The sequence below is a fragment of the Phoca vitulina genome, unplaced genomic scaffold (assembly GCF_004348235.1).
Source record: "Phoca vitulina isolate PV1807 unplaced genomic scaffold, GSC_HSeal_1.0 scaffold63, whole genome shotgun sequence".
Lineage (NCBI taxonomy): Eukaryota > Metazoa > Chordata > Mammalia > Carnivora > Phocidae > Phoca > Phoca vitulina.
The window spans coordinates 2,782,381-2,801,349 of NW_022589766.1; the positions used below are offsets into that span (position 1 = coordinate 2,782,381).

At 37.9% G+C, this 18,969-nt stretch overlaps 1 protein-coding gene across 2 annotated transcripts in view; it reads right to left on the reverse strand.

Moving 5' to 3' along the window:
- The window catches only part of ATAD2B (ATPase family AAA domain containing 2B), a 157,698-nt gene that overhangs the window by 113,008 nt on the left and 25,721 nt on the right, over positions 1 to 18,969 (reverse strand). For both annotated transcript variants that reach the window (XM_032391456.1, XM_032391455.1), the window contains exons 3-9: positions 16,997 to 17,046; positions 16,486 to 16,639; positions 14,895 to 14,997; positions 13,943 to 14,051; positions 11,070 to 11,186; positions 8,459 to 8,534; positions 1,780 to 1,878 (exon numbers count right to left, since the gene is read on the reverse strand). In XM_032391456.1, coding sequence (XP_032247347.1) covers positions 1,780 to 1,878; positions 8,459 to 8,534; positions 11,070 to 11,186; positions 13,943 to 14,051; positions 14,895 to 14,997; positions 16,486 to 16,639; positions 16,997 to 17,046 — 708 coding nt within the window. The remainder of the gene's footprint in view (positions 1 to 1,779; positions 1,879 to 8,458; positions 8,535 to 11,069; positions 11,187 to 13,942; positions 14,052 to 14,894; positions 14,998 to 16,485; positions 16,640 to 16,996; positions 17,047 to 18,969) is intronic.

The following is an 18,969-nucleotide window of genomic DNA, read 5'->3' on the forward strand; positions in this document are numbered from 1 at the left end:
CCCAGGGTCCTGGGATTGAGCCCCGCATCCGCCTGCTTCTCCCTCTCCCACGTACACTGCTTGTGCTCTTTCACTTTCTGACAAATAATAAAATCTTTTTTTTTAAGATTTTATTTATTTATTTGACAGAGAGAGACACAGCGAGAGAGGGAACACAAGAAGGGGGAGTGGGAGAAGGAGAAGCAGGCCTCCCGCGGAGCAGGGAGCCCGATGCGGGGCTCGATCCCAGGACCCTGGGATCATGACCTGAGCCGAAGGCAGACGCTTAACGACTGAGCCACCCAGGCGCCCCCCCCAAAATCTTTTTTAAAAACTTTTTTTTTTTTAAAGATTTTATTTATTTGACAGAGAGAGAAACAGCGAGAGAGACACAAGTAGGGGTAGTGGGAGAGGAAGAAGCAGGCTTCCCGCTGAGCAGGGAGACCGATGCGGGGCTCGATCCCAGGACCCTGGGATCATGACCTGAGCTGAAGGCAGACGCTTAACGACTGAGTCACCCAGGCGCCCCTAAAAAATTTTAAAAAATAAACTTAGATTTTTTTTCTCTAACATTTTCTTTCCATCCACATGAGGAATTCTTTTCAGCATAAAATCTATACCAATCCAAACTTGTTTCCAAGACCCACTAACTGAAAATTTGGTATTTCTACAATAGATACATAATGCCAAATTATAGAAATACTTTGCTAAATGTAAATTTTCTAAATATAATTTATCTCTACTAGTATAAATATAAGCTAGAAAATTAACTCAAATTTTAAAGAATAAATTATAATTTGGGATGCCTGGGTGACTCAGTTGTTAAGCATCTGCCTTCAGCTCAGGTCATGGTCCCAGGGTCCTGGGATCAAGCCCCGCATCGGGCTCCCTGCTCAGCGGGAAGCCTGCTTCTCCCTCTCCCACTACCCCTGCTTGTGTTCCTTCTCTTGCAGTGTCTCTCTCTGTCAAATAAATAAATAAAATTAAAAAAAAAAAAAAAGAATAAATTATAATTTGACATTCTAATCACTTACTAGACAAAATACTGGTTCTCTCACCCAGTGAAAACTCCTGAGGTTTTAGTGAGCCATGTATTAGTCATTTACCCTAGGTAGGCAAAGACCACTAGATGGCACTCACTGAACCAAAACAAAACAAATTTTCCAATAAAATCCAAGGGCTCCTGAGATGATTCTATTAGAAACCGTATCAGGGGCACCTGGGTGGCTCAGTCAGTTAAGCGTCTGCCTTCAGCTCAGGTCATGATCTCAGGGTCCTAGGATCGAGCCCCGTGTTAGGCTCCCTGCTCAGGAAGGAGTCTGCTTCTTCCTCTCTTTCTGCCCCTCTCCCCCAACTCAGGCTCTTCCTCTCTCACGCTCTCCCTCACATAATTAAATACATAAAATCTTAAAAAAAAGAGAGAGAGAAACCAGATCTTACTCTGAGGGCTGTAATCACTGTAAGCATCTAAAATCAGCCTCACTAAATGGATTTGGATTAGAGGAGAGGTACCAAGGAAATACTACCATAGTTGTTGGCCTCTTCCCCTTGGCTCTTCCTCCTTTACGTTCCTGCATTCATTGAGTAGTTACACAGTAAATAATTCATGAGAAGTTTCCCAAGGTTAGATTTCTATTCTAAGAATTACTAAGTAAAAACCAAGTCAGTGCATTACTCTAGTCTAAAATATGTATTGAATATCGCTGTTAGCAAAATGCTAGTGCAGATAAGAATGTCATTCAAAAAATAACTTGTTCTTCCTTTTTCTACAATGGATATAACAATAAAAAATTTACTAACCTATTTCTTGCTCTTGCCATACTTTTTGATTTCCTTCTTTCAAAGCGTTCTTCATCAGAAGAAGTTGTGTCACTACTATGAATGGCATGCTTCTTTCTCCTATTTAAAGAGAGTAAAATCCTTAAAATCATTATAGCAGCAAATGGTTTTTAAAATCACATTGTTGGGGCACCTGGCTGGCTCAGTCTGAAGAGCATGCAAGTCTTGATCTCAGGGTCATGAGTTTGAGCCCCATGTCGGGTACAGAGATTACTTAAATAAAAATTTTTTTATAAAGATTTTATTTATTTATTTGACAGAGAGAGAGAGAGAGAGACAGCGAGAGAGGGAACACAAGCAGGGGGAGTGGGAGAGGGAGAAGCAGGCTTCCCGCGGAGCAGGGAGCCCGATGTGGTGCTTGATCCCAGGACCCTGGGATCATGACCTGAGCTGAAGCCAGACGCTTAACGACTGAGCCACCCAGGTGCCCCCTTAAATAAAATTTTAAAAATAAAAAAATAAAAAAACCAACATGGGGCGCCTGGGTGATTCAGTCAGTTGAGCAGCCGACTTTCGGTTGGTTTCAGCTGGGGTCACGATCTCGGGGTCGTGGGACTGAGTCCCCCACCCCCATCTGGCTCTGCACTTGGTGCAAAGTCTGGTTGGGATCCTTACCCCTCCCTCTTCTTCCCCCTCTGCTCCTCCCTCTGCTCTCTCGCTCTCAAATAAATAAAATCTTTTAAAAAAAAAAAAAGGAAATTTAATCCTAACACCCAACTTAGCTCTACAGTGAAAAACACTGTCATTACTCATAGAAATGTAAAAGCTCTCAATTGGTTTTTGACTTTTAGGATTAACCTAACAAATTAATCAAGTAATACTTAGTGTCACAGAAAAAATATAAATGCTATCAGTCCAAATAATAGAAAATGACAGAGAGGCACCCGGCTAGCTCAGTCAGTAGAATGTGCAACTCTTGATCTGAGGGCTGTGAGTTTGAGTCCCACGTTGGGTGTAGGGATTACTCACAAATATAATCTTAAAAAATTAAAATATAAGAGGAGGGGTGCCTGGGTGGCTCAGTTGTTAAGCGTCTACCTTCGGCTCAGGTCATGATCCCGGGGTCCTGGGATCAAGCCCCGCATCGGGCTCCCTGCTCTGCGGGAAGCCTGCTTCTCCCTCTCCCACTCCCCCTGCTTGTGTTCCCTCTCTCGCTGTGTCTCTCTCTGTCAAATAAATAAATAGAATCTTTAAAAAATAAATAAATAAATAAAATAAAATATAAGAGGGGCGCCTGGGTGGCTCAGTCATTAAGTGTCTGCCTTCAGCTCAGGTCATGATCCCAGGGTCCTCAGATGGAGTCCTGCGTCGGGCTCCCTGCTCCGCAGGAAGCCTGCTTCTCCCTCTGCCTGCCGCTCCCCCTGCTGGTGCTCTCTTGCACTCACAAATAAATAAAATCTTTAAAAAAAATTTTAAAACAATTCTATATATTACTCAATGCTCATCAAGCTAAGTGTACTATTAATCCCCTTTACCTATTTCACCAATTCCCCCCACCCCCTCCCCTCTGGTAACAATCAGTTTGTTCTCTATAGTTAAGAGTCTGTTTTTTGATTTATCTCTTTTTTTTCTTCGTTCATTTGTTTCTTAAATTCCATACAGTTCACTCTTTACTTTTAAGGTTAGGACACAAACATCCACTTCTCTCCATTCTACTTTTTTTATTTTTTATTTTATTTTATTTTTAAGATTTTTATTATTATTTTTTTTAATTTTATTTATTTATTTAAGAGAGAGAGAGAGCAAGCATAAGCAGCGAGAGCAGGAGGCAGAGGGAAAGGGAGAAGCAGGCTCCTGGGCTGAGCAGAGAGCCTGACGCGGGGCTCAATCCCAGGACCTGGGGAGCCTGCTCCTCCCTCTCCCTCTGCTCCTCCCCCCACCACCTCCCCTCTTGTGCTCTCTCTCACGATCTCAAATAAATAAAACCTTAAAAACAAAACGAAACAACCTTCAGCTAATACTCTACTTACTGGAGAAATAGTGAACGTTTCCCCAAAAATCAGGTATGATACAAAGATACCCACTCTCACAACTTCTATTCACCACTGTACAGAGAATCCTAGCCATTACAATAGGAAAGAAATAAAACTCAGAGATTTGAAACCGTCTCTACTTGCAGATGATATGGTTTATATAGAAAATACTCAGTAATCTACGAAACAACTACTAGAACTAATAAAATTTGCCAAGGTCACAGGATACAAAGTTAATAGACAAAACAATTCTATTTTTAAATCTTAGTAGCAAACAATTAGAAAGTAGTTTTTCTACAGGATATTTTTTTAAGTTTTTATTTATTCATTTAACTAATCTCTACACCCAAGGTAAGGCTTGAACTCACAACCCCAAAATCAAGAGTCACATGCTCTTCTGACTGGGCCAGCCAGGCACCCCTAGAAAGGAATTTTTTTTTAATGTTTTTTTTTTACAGATTTTATTTATTTATTTGCCAGAGAGAGAGAGCAGAAGCAGGGGGAGTGGCAGGCAGAGGGAGAAGCAGACTCCCTGCTGAGCAAGGAGCCCGATGCAGGACTCGATCCCAGGACCCTGGGATAACCTGAGCTGAAGGCAGACACTTAACCACTTAAGCCACCCAGGCATCCCGAAAGTAGTTTTTTTCTTTTTTTTTTAGTCTTTTTCTTTTTTTTTTTTTTTTAAGGATTTTACTTATTTATTTGAGAGAGAGAATGACAGACGGAGAGCATGAGAGGGAAGAGAGTCAGAGGGAGAAGCAGACCCCCTGCTCAGCAGGGAGCCCGATAATGGGACTCGATCCCGGGACTCCAGGATCATAACCTGAGCTGAAGGCAGTCGCTTAACCAACTGAGCCACCCAGGCACCCGCGAAAGTAGTTTTTAAAAGCAATTCCACTGAAGCATAAAACATAAAATACTTAAATATAAATTTAAAAGACATGAAAAACCTCTATACTGTAAACTACAAATCATTGCTCAGAGAAATTTCCAAAGACTTAAATAAATGAAACGATATAACATGCTCATGGATTGGCAGACTAAATATTATTACAGTATTGATTCTCCCCATATTGACCTACAGTTTCAATATAATCCAAACAAAATCCCAGCAGGCTTTTACTGTAGGAATTAACAGGGGTGCCTGGCGGGCTAAGTCAGAGGAGTGCTGGACTCTTGACCTCTGGTTGGGAGTTCGAACCCCACACTGCATGCAGAGATTACTAGAGGGGAACCTGGGCACCTCAGTAGGTTGAGCATCGGACTCTTGATTTTGGCTCAGCTCATGATCTCAGGGTTGTAAGATTGAGTACTGCATGGGGCTCATGCTGAGCGTGGAACCTGCTTAAGATTCTCTCTCCCTCTGCCCCTCCCCTCCACTCACGTGCATACACATGTGCATGCCCTCTCTCTAAAAAAAATAATAAATTTTGGGGGCACCTGGGTGGCTCACTTGTTAAGTGTCTGCTTTCAGCTCAGGTCATGATCCCAGGGTCCTGGGATCGAGCCCCGCATCGGGCTTCCTGCTCAGCGGGGAGCCTGCTTCTCCCTCTCCCTCTGCCTATTGCTCCCCCTGCTTGTGCTCTCTCTGTGTCAAGTAAATAGATAAAACCTTTAAAATTATTTTTTTTAAAAAGAGAGAAAGAAATTAACTAACTAGCTGATTATAACATTTAAATGAAAATGCAAAGGACCTAAAATATCCAAAGTAGGGGCGCCTGGTGCTGTTGGTTAAGCGTCTGCCTTCAGCTCAAGTCATGATCCCAAGGTCCTGGGATGGAGCCCCCGTGTCCATGTCCCACTCCCTGCTCAGCGGGAAGCCTGCTTCTCCCTCTACCCTGCCCTTCCCCCTGCTTGTGTGCTCTCTCTGTCAAATAAATAAATAAAATCTTTAAAAATAAATAAAATATCCAAAGTAATCTTTAAAAAGACTAAAGTTAGAGGACTTACAGTACCTGCTTTCAAGATGTACTATAAAGCTACAGTAATCAAGACAGTGTGGTAATGCTTGATCAGTAGCACAAAATCCAGAACTAGACCTGGACTATATATAGGAAATTAGGTTTTTGACAGAAGTACCAAGTCAATTCAATGAGTCAGCTTTTTCATCAACAAGTGATGTTGAAGATATTGTATATTCAGAACCACAACATTTACCTCCCATAATACACAAAAAGCTAAAACTATAAAACTTCTCATAAAATACACGGGATAAAAATCTTTGCAACTTTATGGTGAAAGAAGGTTTAAAAAACACAAACTATAAAAGAAAAATGGATATTCTGATCTTCATAAAAATCTGAAACAACCAATAAGAGATGGATAGTAGATAGTAGGAGTCAGGTCTCTCAATGTCTGAAAGTTACAAGATAAATAAGAAAGGTTAGAATAAACTCTGTGATCGTGGATTAGAGTGGCCGACTTCAGTAAGAACTCATGTTTAGCTTAATACAGATAAAGATGGATAAAGAAACAATTATAAATGTGTCTATATGCATAGGTTAGTGTACATACATAGATTACCTAGCTATCTACAAGAGGGCCTTGTAGCTACAAAAATACACAGTGTTTAGATACTGGCTTCTAAATATTATTCTCCAGTAAAAGAAAACAGGGATCCTTAGTGAGATGGCTTATCCTAGAGCCGGGGGACAGAATGTATACGATGAGCCTGGCGCATGTTGTACTGACAGAAAATAAAGAAGTACTCAGAGAACAAAAGGATTTTTGTTTGTAAAAGGGACACAGGAGAAAAACCTGAATTTCCAATGGCTAAACCAGGTACAATTTGAGCAACAAAATAACACAATATTTCATTATAACCCAAAGTATAAATATGCATGCATCCATACTGATATAAATGACTGAGTAAATATTTTTAATGGGAGAATGCCAATGTCTTAAAAAGAATTTTAAGTAATATAGGTAGATACTCCCCTCTCTAGGAGATGGAGCTTAATTCCCAAACCACTACCTTTCCTTGAAGGCATGCGAGACTTAGTGATCTCTTTATATAAAAAATAGACTATGGAGGGCGCCTGGGTGGCTCAGTCGGTTAAGCGACTGCCTTCGGCTCAGGTCATGATCCTGGAGTCCCTGGATCGAGTCCCGCATCGGGCTCCCTGCTCGGCAGGGAGTCTGCTTCTCCCTCTGACCCTCCCCCCTCTCATGTGCTCTCTCTCATTCTCTCTCTCCCAAATAAATAAATAAAATCTTTAAAAAAAAAAAAAAAATAGACTATGGAAATGGAAAAACAGTACCTTTACAGTGGAGAAACATGGCAAACACGACTCTAACCAAGTGATAAAGGTTAACATTATCAGTGATCTCATGTGGATATAATTTTCCGCTTGATATGATACAACAAGAAGGACCCTTTTCCCCCTAGGTGATCTTTCCAAAAATCCCTAACCCCAGTCTCACCTAGAGAAAAACACAATTAGATGGATTGGAGGACATTCCACAAGATACAGGGACAGGTGGGACGCCTGGCTGGCTCCGTCAGTTGAGCATCTGCCTTCAGCTCAGGTCATGATCCCAGGGTCCGGGGATCAAGTCCCACAACGGGCTCCTTGCTCAGCAGGGAGCCTGTTTCTCCCTCTGCCTGCCACTCCCCCTGCTTGTGCTCTCTCTCTGACAAATAAATAAATAAAATCTTAAAAAAAAGCTACACGGACAGGGTTCTTCAAGATTATCAAGATCATGAAAAACAAGACAAAAAACCGACAGACCAGAGGAGACTGTGGAGACATGACAACTACATGTAATATGGTGGTACCCTGAACTGTATTCTTCAGCAGAAAAAGAACATTAATGAAAAAACTATTAAGGGGCGCCTGGGTGGCTCAGTCGTTAAGCGTCTGCCTTCGACTCGGGTCATGATCCCAGGGGTCCTGGGTTCGAGCCCCACATCTGGCTCCCTGCTCAGAGGGAAGCCTGCTTCTCCCTCTCCCACTCCCCCTGCTTGTGTTCCCTCTCTCGCTGTGTCTCTCTCTCTGTCAAATAAATAAATAAATAAATAACCTCTTAAAACTCAATAAGAAGGCAAACAACTTGATTTTAAGATGGGCAAAAGATTTAAACAGAAATCTTTACGAAGAAGATATAACAATGGCCAATAAGGGGTGCCTAGTGGCTCAGTCAGTTAAGCGTCTACCTTCAGCTCAGGTCACGATTTCGGGGTCCTGGGATGGAGCCCTGAGTCAGGCTCCCTGCTCAGCAGGGAGTCTGCTTCTCCCTCTCACTCTGTGTACCCACTCATGCACACACACTCTCTCTCAGTCTCCTTTTTTAAAAATGGGGGGGGCAAAAGGGGAAAAAATAGTAAAGACTAACTGAACCAGTGTTTCAAGGGAAAGCAATGTGAATTGTTTAGATTCAACTCTACTGAGAGACCCCCAGAGAGCTATGTGGCTTTAGGGAACATAACTGTTAAAACAGTAACTATTCTAAGCAAACTGAAGCAGGAAGAGAATAGTCACATATAAGATAGTAACTACTAGTCCCTAATTAAAGAAAGAAAGATGCCACTTAGTCCCTCATTGACATTATCAACACCATCAATACCTATATTCTAGTTATAAGGCATTTCATTATGTATTATTTAAAGGATATATCTAAATGACAGATATAAATATTTCATCCTTTCGAAAACCAACAAAACATACCTGATATGGCTTCTTCTTGCTGGAGATCTGTGAATATCAAACAGTGTGTTTTCCCTCTTTTTTTGATGAGCTGGTACTTAAAAAAAAAAGACAACACAGAAATAACTAATAATAAATTGATCAACTGATGTATTAAAGGAAAAGAAATTACTTCTGTTAACTTTCTGAATAGAAGCTAGTCATATGTGGGCAAGAGATTTGAACACTCCTCCAGAGATAACGCTGGCAAAGCAGCACATAAAGATGCTCAACGTCATCTGGGAAATGGAAATTTAAACTACTGTAAATATGTATTAAAATTAATTTCAAAACCGGACCATACCAAGTGTGTGGTAAGAGAATGGTGCAACTGGACTCTCATACATTCTTAGGGAGAATGTAAGTGGTAAAATCACTTTGGAAAACAGTCTGGCAATTTCTTAGCACATTAAATATACACCTAAATCACAAAACCCAACCATTCCACTCCTCAGTGTTTACAAGAAAAATGAAAAAATATGTCCAAAGACTTGCACATGAATGTTCCTAACAACTTTATAACAGCAAAATACTAAAAACGTCAACAATCCAAATGTCCATCCACAAATGAATGGATAAACAAATTATGATATATCCATACAATGGAATGCTACTTGGTAATAAAAAGAAACACACTAGTGTTATTTTCAACAACATGGATGAGTCTTACAATTATCCTGAGTGAAAGAAGTCAGACAAAAAAGAGTATATATTGTACATAAAATTCAAGAAAATGTGAACTCATCTATGGTTAGAGAAAGCAGATGAGATGAGTGGCTGCCTGAGGACTGGGATGGGGATGGCTCCAGAAGGTTAGGAGCAGATTACAAACAGGCAGCAAGATATTTTGGGGGTTGATAAACATGTTCATTATCTTGATGGTGATAATATTCATAGGTATATACCTCAGGTATGTCCAACTTGCCAAACTGTACATATTAAATATGTGCAACTGCAGTAGACTGTATTTCAATTATACCCCAATGAAGTTTTTTTTTTTTAATCTAGAAAAACAGTTCACAATCTTTTTTTCTATCTTTACATATCTCCCCAATTATCAACAGGGCTATCTGTGACAGTGACTCCTAACTGGTGTAATGTCTGCATACCAAGTCTGCATAAACTAGAGGCAAGCCTCTAGTGAGATAACTCTGATCCACCCCTTCCAGAAATTCAATCATCATTTTAGAGCATAAGAGTCTAAGTATAGGGGCGCCTGGGTGGCTCAGTCAGTTAAGCGTCCGCCTTCAGCTCAGGTCATGATCCTAGAGTCCCGGGATCGAGCCCTGCATCAGGCTCCCTGCTGAGCAGGGAGTCTGCTTCTCCCTCTGCTCCTTACCCCACTTGTGCTCTCTCTCTCTCTCTCTCAAATAAAATCTTTTTAAAAAAAAAGTCTGAGTATAAATACTTCATAAGTATCTCAGTCCTTCCTTAAAAACATTATGCTAAGTGAAAGAAGCTAGACACAAAAAGTCACATAAAAGCAAATCTATAGACAGAAAGTACATCAGTAGTTGCCAAGGGCTGGGGGGAATCAAAGGGTAGAAATAATAAAATGTTCTGGAATTAGACAGTGGTGATAAATGCATAATTCTTATAAATACACTAAAAACCAATGGATTAAAAATCAGCAAAACCCACCAAAAATGGTGGATTTCAGGATACCTGGATTACTGTATCTCAATTTTAAAAAAATTGTAGGGATCAATAATGATGGAATTTCCCAAGAGATGGAAGAAAGTCAATAAAACAGCACTTACAGAACTGATTACCTGTCATTATCTTAACAGCATTAAGATAAAAGTTTCCTCCTTAATAAAACAAAAACAACAACAAAAACCTAGGGTCATCTGGCTGGCTCAGTCGATGGAGCATGAGACTCCTGATCTTAGAGTTACAATTCGAGCCCCACGTTGGGGGTAGAAATTACTTTTAAAAAATAAATAAACATATAAACCTAGATTATTGGCCAAGCTGCAGTCCTGTACCAGTTTTGTGACTTTGGCTAAACTACTTAACCAGTTGGAACACAGATATACTTGCCCTAAAAGAACTGCTGTAAATGAAAGTGTTCAATGAAATCTAAAGTATTACATGGGTGTTATGCACAAACAATGAATCATGGAACACTACATCTAAAACTAATGATGTAATGTATGGGGATTAACATAACAATAAAAAAATTAAAAAAATAAGAAAGAAATCTAAAGTATTACAGAAGTATGAGCAGTATTTATTACTAAATTTAAGAGTCTTTAAATAAAATGTACATGCTGTATGTAATTCTATATTGCAACTGCGTACTTCAACTTTCTTTCAGTTGTGTCTGTGAACATAAGTAAATATAAAAAAATATGACTGTAACTACAAGAGATTCCATTCTTCTAAATTCAGCAACACTAGAGGCACCTGGCTGGCTCAGCCGGTAAAGCATACAACTCTTGGGGTTGTGAGTTCAAGCCCCACATGGGGTGTAGAGATCACTTAAAAATAAAATCTTTAAATTCAGCAGCACTGATTTTTTTTTTTTTTTTAAAGGGGTGGAGCAGAATAAGCTACTCAACTACAAAAGAAGTTCTTCAGCATTTCTTACCTATTGGAGGTGCTTGGTATCGATCCACTGTTTTCCTTTGTCTCAAATTATACGGTCTATCATTTTCTTCTCCTTCTGCCTCTTCAACTTCTATATCTCCATCCTCCTCTTGAGATTCTAGTTTCCCCCACACAAAAGAAAAGAATCACTGTTTTAATCCACAAGGATTGGTTAACTCTAGAAATGAGTATTTACATTTTGTCTTTTAACTCTCTGCACAGCTGACATTTAAAAGTGTCAACATTGTGGGGTGCCTGGGTGGCTCAGTCGTTAACTGTCTGCCTTCGGCTCAGGTCATGATCCCGGGGTCCTGGGATCGAGCCCCGCATCGGGCTCCCTGCTCAGCGGGAAGCCTGCTTCTCCCTCTCCCACTCCCCATGCTTGTGTTCCCTCTCTCACTGTGTCTCTCTCTGTCAAATAAATAAATAAAATCCTTTAAATAAATAAATAAATAAAGTGTCAACATTGTATGATACAGCATATGTCAATACAATCAAAAGTCAACCTAGATAGATGCAAAAAAAAAAAAAAAATGCCTTTCCTACAAATAATATAGCTCTCTGCTAAATAACCTAGGTATACTTATGATCTTTCCATTTCTTTGGTCATACAAAACAGTAATAGAAGATGAATCAAAATTTGCATCAAACTTCATTTAATGGCCAGTTATCCACCAGTGAATAAGGTTAGTATTCAAATACCACTTGGTAGTTCAAAAAATATGCTTACAAGCTAATTACTAATGTTACAGCAAGAGCAATTTTTGTTGGTAGTATAATGGTTTGTTAGGCCTGCTGACAACAAATAAGCACAAATTAGTTCTATTTTGATAGGAAATGCAGGTAGGAATTGGGAGGGAGCATGAAGCCAATTTCTGGGGTGTTAATGGTTCATTTCTTGACGGAAGTGATCACTTTATAATTCACCTAACTATACACTTAAAAAATAAATTATAGTGTACATAAATCTTAAATGTTTATTTTTAAAAAGTGTTTTGGCTCGGGATGCCTGGGTGGCTCAGTCGGTTAAGCGTCTGCCTTCGTTTCAGGTGGTAATCTCAGGGTCCTGGGATCGAGCCCTGCATTGGGCTCCCTGCTCAGCAGGGAGCCTGCTTCTCCCTTTCCTCCCCCCTCGTGCTCTCTCACTGTCTTTGTCTCTCCCTCAAATAAATAAAATCTTAAAAAAAGTAAACTGTAAATAGATGTCATATCATAGTTATAGCCAAACCACTTTTTATTATTTATTTATATATATATACATATTTAAAGATTTTATTTATTTATTTGAGAGAGCAAGAGAGCACACGAGCGGGGTGAGGGGCAAAGGGAGAAGCAGACTCCCCACTGAGCAGGGAGCCCAATGCGGGGCTTGATCCCGGGACTCCAGGATCATGACCTGAGCCAAAGGCAGACGCTTAACCGACTGAGCCACGCAGGCACCCCAATTTACAGTTAAAAATAAAAGTCTGGGGTGTCTGGCTGGCTCAGTCGGTACAGCATGCAACTCTTGATCTCAGGTTTTTTAGTTCAAGCCCCATGTTAGGTATAGATATTACTTAAAAATAAAATCTTTAAAAAAAATAAATAAAACTCTAATGTAAATTTATTGGCTTATGGTTCCCAAATGCAATATGCTTTGTGATTAACTTTTACCACAGGAATTGTCAATATAACACAACCATATTAAGGAATAGGAAAAATTTCAAAACCACCAGTGATACTGACTGAAATAGGAGACTAAAAATGCAAACATCTGAAAGCTTATTCTAAGCTTATAAAAATTTTTATTATTAAGTTCTAGAGAAAATCAGTAAATACAATATTATTATCTAAATGAATTACTTATACCCAAATAAGTCTCTTTAAATCCTCAAAAAATATTAAGTTTTGAGAAACACCTGCACAATAATATTGTGGGAAGAAATTCTATATATGGCAAATCTATTCTGAAAACTCTACAAAGGTGTTCATTTAATGAAAAGGCAAAAGTCACATTATAAATCTGTCTCACCTATACTGATTTTCTCCAAAGGAAGCAATATAGAGGCTCTAGCTATAACAACAATAATATTTGCTCAATAAAGTACCTTCATTAGAAATATCAGCTCTTCAAAACTCACTAACAATATATTAGAGAATTTGAGAAATAAACCCCTTCATCTCCATCTAAGCTATACAAATAGTAGGAACTGGTAAGATATCCTGGTAAAATACAACTATCCTGCATTTACAATATACCGAATCTTCTGAAAATCCATTTCAATAAAGATTAACACCTAAGAATTGAAATCTATAGGTGTACTTACTAGTCATTGATTTATAATCTTTGGGGCAAATGTACTTTCATCATGTTCCCAGCTCCAGCCCTACAAATTCAGCCAGGGTTCTTCAGTTCAGAACCCAGACAAGCCTCAGAAAAGAGCAGTACAACCCCCTCCACTAACATGAGCAGGCCCTCTTTCTCTGAACCTCACCATTCACTTCTCATTCCATAACTAAATTTGGGACCCAAATAATCAGAGATTCAGAGGATATAGATAGAAGGCAGATAGAGGCTTCCAGTTAGACGGTATCTAAACACAAAAGAGGCCTCACCTAACAACAAATCAGCCCATGGCAAATGCCACACCAGATTAGGTCACTTGAGGGCTACTAATAAGATAAATTACATAATGACGTAGAGTATAAAGGCATTTTTCCAGATGAAAGTGAAAACTCAGAATGCCAAATAAAAATTATTCCAAATTATACAATATAGAGCTCTAAAGCCAAAAATCACCCACCCAGCAATATTACGCATATATTACCTGTATATATTTTTCCTCCCTCCCACCTGAACTTTGTAGTATTTACTTCACAAGGTACTTTACAAACCTTCTTCTTCACCCTCAGTAGAGACCTCATGATGATTCTGTATCCCATAACTATTTCTTCTCAGTGATTTTCTTCGCCTTTTCACTCTTGAATACATATCCATGTTTTCCTTTTAAAGAAAGAAAGCCATCAAATATTAACATGGAATTTATTCCTATCTATAAATATCATTAACCCAATGGTACATGACCACTCTTGAAATTTACTGAGCACCTATTTGAAGGCACAGATTCATGAAAAATGGAGGTTCCTGAATTCAAAAAATGTAAGGGACAAGAGGAAAAATAAAACAAATATTTGAAAATTTAAAATTACAATGCCATGAACATACTTTCTCCCTGAAGCAAATTACAGCCTACTACGATGGAATAAGACAAGTCACAGGTAACTATAAAACAAGGTAAAACAAATTAAATGCCATAAAGAAAGATACAATGTACCATAGAATTCAGAGAGATGCTGCTCTTGTTGCTGAGGAAAGGGAAGGGAGGCAGCATTTGAGATGAACCTTGAAACAATGGTAGGACTGCAGCAGTCCCTAACAGGAAGTATTACCAGAAGTGAAGGATAAAGGAACAAGAATGATCTGTTTATATTTGGGCAATGGTCTGTGAGAAGATAAAGCTGAAACCAGATTATGAAGGTCAAGGTGTTTTTAATTAATTCAGTACACAATAAAAAGAACATTAAAGGTTCAAATCAGAAAAGTAACAGAATCAGAGTGGTAATTTAAGATGACTCTTCCGGCAAAAGCACAGAGGGTCTTTTGGGGAAGGTTGTGGCAAGCAGAGTAAGGACAGAAGAAGAAAACATAAAATCCCAAACTAAGGTAGAAAAAAGAAAGGAACAAATCTGTTAATTCAAGAAAATCCAAATGCTGCTCACCCTCCCTTTGAATTCCTCAACCAAAATAAAAAATATTTGCCAAGGTTGTTAAAGTTAATATACTCACAAATTCTGTATCTGTCCACATTCTAAGTCGCTCTACTTCTCCTGACCGACGATTCCGTCTGATATTAATGTTGTCCATTTCCTGTAGTACAGCTTCAGCAGTACTACAATCACATAATAAAACTAGGATTTAGACAACTGTGAAACCACACAATGTGTCATACATGTAAAAGGCTCTTCATCAAAACATAATCAAATTATCTTTGATATGTAACTGTACATGGCATCCCAATTAAATAACTTTCTGAATCAGCATCATCAGAAGATAATGTCCCCCAAAAATCCAGAACATCTTTTACCTTAATATATTTATTATAATAAAACTTATAAAATAGAACATTTGTTATAATACTCCAAATATTTGGGGCACCTGGCTGGCTCAGTCAGTACAGCATACAACTCTTGATCTCAGGGTTGTGAGTTCAAGCCCTATGTTGAGTGTAGAGATTACTTAAAAATAAAATCTATGATACTCCATATATTTAACTCCACAATGCCACTATAAATGACTACCAGATCCAATGGTAGGCAATGAAAAAAATTTCAATATTTTTATTTGAAGATAGTGTTAAGAAAATTTATAGGACAGAAAATCTATAAAAAGTTTAAAGCTGGGGGGAGGAAGGCAAAAAAAAAAAAAAAAAAAAGGTTAAAGCCAGGGGTGCCTGGTTGGCTCAGTTGGTAAAGCGTCTGACTCTGGGTTTCAGCCCAGGTCTTGATCTCAAGGTCGTGAGTTCAAGCCCTGTGTTGGGCTCCAGGCTAGGCATGGAGCCTACTTAAAAAAAAGTTTAAAACCAACATAAGGTTAACTGAACAGATACTTTCAAAAATTAGACAACACTGACCTCTACGAAATACAGGCTAACATTACCACATTTTATCTTTTAAACACATTTATACAGCACTTACTGTGTGTCCAGATAATGATCAGCGTACTTAACTAATACTTGAATTTGACATTACCGGTATAAAATATAATTTCCTCTCTTGTAAAATAGGGATTATACTGACCTCCCTTCTCTCCAGGTCATTGCAAGGATTAAGTAGGATAATTTATCATCTGAGAAGAATAAAATTTCATTGCATGGAGACACTGAGCAATCTGCTAGGCTCATTCACTAACTATATCCCATATACCCAGTCTCAAAAGACCTTTAATTCAAAATCTTGACTAAACAAAAGTATACTTACTACACATCAATAATGGAATTTAATGTTGCTTGAAAATTGTCAAAAATTGTTAATGAGCAAATGTTAAAGGACTATAATAGTAAAGACAGAATAAAATTACTTTTTATATTATTTATGCACAAAAACTTAAAAAGGATGAGAAAAATTTAGCTATTACATAAACTATTAAATCTAGTAAATGGACTAGAAACTGATAATCATTGCTAACCACTATTAATTCAAATTAAGTTTTAAAATAATTGCATTTATTACTAAGTCAGTGCTTAAGTTATTTTTTAAAACATATCTAGCTTAAAAATCACTGATTTTTTTTAAATCTGAAATCTGATTTTGAAATTTTGAAATCTGAAAAATTAAATAAATAAATTAAATTAAACTGCTTACTGCATAAGCATTCATACCTATTTACTAGTTGATCAAATAACAAACTCTGGTTCACACTTTCAAATCTGTTTTTCCTGGAACGACAACTTTTTCTGACTTCCATGTCACCATTTATACAAGAAAGGTCCCCATCTCCCTTCTTTTCCCCTCGAAGGGGATGGCTTCGAAGGGCTACAAGAAGAGAGAGATTTACAGTTCAAAGTACAGAGTATAAAAAGAAAAAAGAAAAAATACATCAAAAATTACTTATAAAAGACTACAAAAAATTTAATATTACCTCTTAAATGGCTTTAATATCCAATAATCTAAAGTTGATAACTATTTACAATCTGTCATAATAATTTTAATAATTTCATTTGTACTGATTTCTCAATGTTTAACAATTACGTAAGCACTATGACTGAAATCCAGTCATTTCCAACTGTATGCTGAACATACTAGTAAATCACTGTTTTATCCCGCTTTAACACTTACTAACAACATTAGTAAGAATTTCAATACTAACCAGTTTCATAACAGAATACTCACATAAGCTACTATGTCCGTTTGGTAATGTAGCACCAGGCTGAGAAGTTAACCTAGAACACAATTATATTTAATATGCAAACACATCAACATTCATTTAAAGAAGCAAGAAACGCAATACTGGTGGAATCATTTTAATCTTTAAAATGTCAGTAATATTACTTTTTTCAGAGTAAAGATGACATTATTTTATTCTAAGATTGGTAATATACCAATTAATAAAATATACTTGCTATGAGTCATTTCATTACTTCAAGAAAAGCTTTAATAACAGATTATAAACTGAATTTACTCTGTCTCCAACTCTATAAAGTCCAAAGAAGAGGCTGAAGCCTAACAATGTACCATAAAGTTAACTGATACCATAAGCAGCAATGGTTAGAGACATGCGTTATTGGTTTTGGTTAACAAAGTAAAAATCAAACAACGACAAATTTATTCAAACAATAAACTGTGCAGGGCGCCTGGGTGGCTCAGTCATTAAGCGTCTGCCTTCAGCTCAGGTCATGATCCCAGGTTTCTGGGATCGAGCCCCGCATCGGGCTCCTTGCTCAGCAGGAAGCCTGCTTCTCCCTCTCCCACTCCCCCTGCTTGTGTTCCCTCTCTCTCGCTATGTCACTCTCTGTTGAATAAATAAAATCTTAAAAAAATAAAATAAAATAAAAAATAAATTGTGGGAAGAATAAAGCCCTTGAACATCAATACCGTTTAATAATTTCTCCAAAATATTTTATTACACAATCTAACCTGATAAATGAAAACTTAGCTAATTTCTCAAAATAGTCATCATACAATTCTCCCTTTTGGGTGAAGGAAAGCAAACGTTAATTCAGTAAGAAGATACTTAAATGGTCATCAAAACATGAAGACTTAAAAAAATTCACAGTATGGGGACGCCTGGGTGGCTCAGTCATTAAGCGTCTGCCTTTGGCTAGGTCATGATCCCAGGGTCCTGGGACTGAGCCCCACATCAGGCTCCCTGCTCAGCGGGGAGCCTGCTTCTCCCTCTCCCACTCCCCCTGCTTGTGTTCCTGCTCTAGCTATCTCTGTCAAATAAATAAATAAAATCTTAAAAAAAAAAATTTCACAGTATGCTTTTGTGTAATTAGAAAGTAAAAAACAAAAACTAAATTGCTACATAATAAAAGAACTGTCGATGTAAACTTACTAAGGTATTTTTTAAATACCCAATGATTATTATTTTCAAAAATTAAAAAAAAGGGAAAGGACCATTCAGAAAATAGTAAATATAGGATTATCTTCTCTTCTATTATCTATATGGTTTGCACAAAATTTTCTTTTAATGGAAGTATACTTGATACACAATGTTATTATTAGTTTCAGGTGCATAACACCGTGATTCAAAAAACCTATACATTATGCTGTGCTCACCACAAGTGTAGCTCCCATCTATCATCACACAATGCTATTACAATACCATTTACTGACTATATTCCCCCATGCTGTATCTTTCATCCCCGTGACTTACTCATTCCATAACTGGAAACCTGTATCGCCCACTCCTGTTTGCAGAAATTTTCTTAACTAAAATATTCTAATGTTTTGGGTTACTCCACCACTCTTCATGCTAAATTTTAAATGTTAAATATTAAATATTAGTTATAAATGCCCTTGCCTAATAAAGGTCAGAGCTAGGATGACTAAAGGATATACACAAAACTAAAACTGTTGTATGTACTTATACTATGAAAAACGCAAAAACAAAAAACTCCTGCCCTCCCTTCCCCCAGAAAACAACAAAAGTATCTCATTCTAATATGGTACACCCCTTGGAAAGTATTTCATTTTTAGCACCTTTGTACACAAAGTACACATAAAGTAATGAAATTGGCATATTAACATATCTTTCCTTGGAAAGATTATGCATATCAAATTTTCTGGAACTCACTTAAAACCACATAGAAAAGTCAATTTTACTACTTCATAAATATACTTGGCTTTGGACCCAACATAAT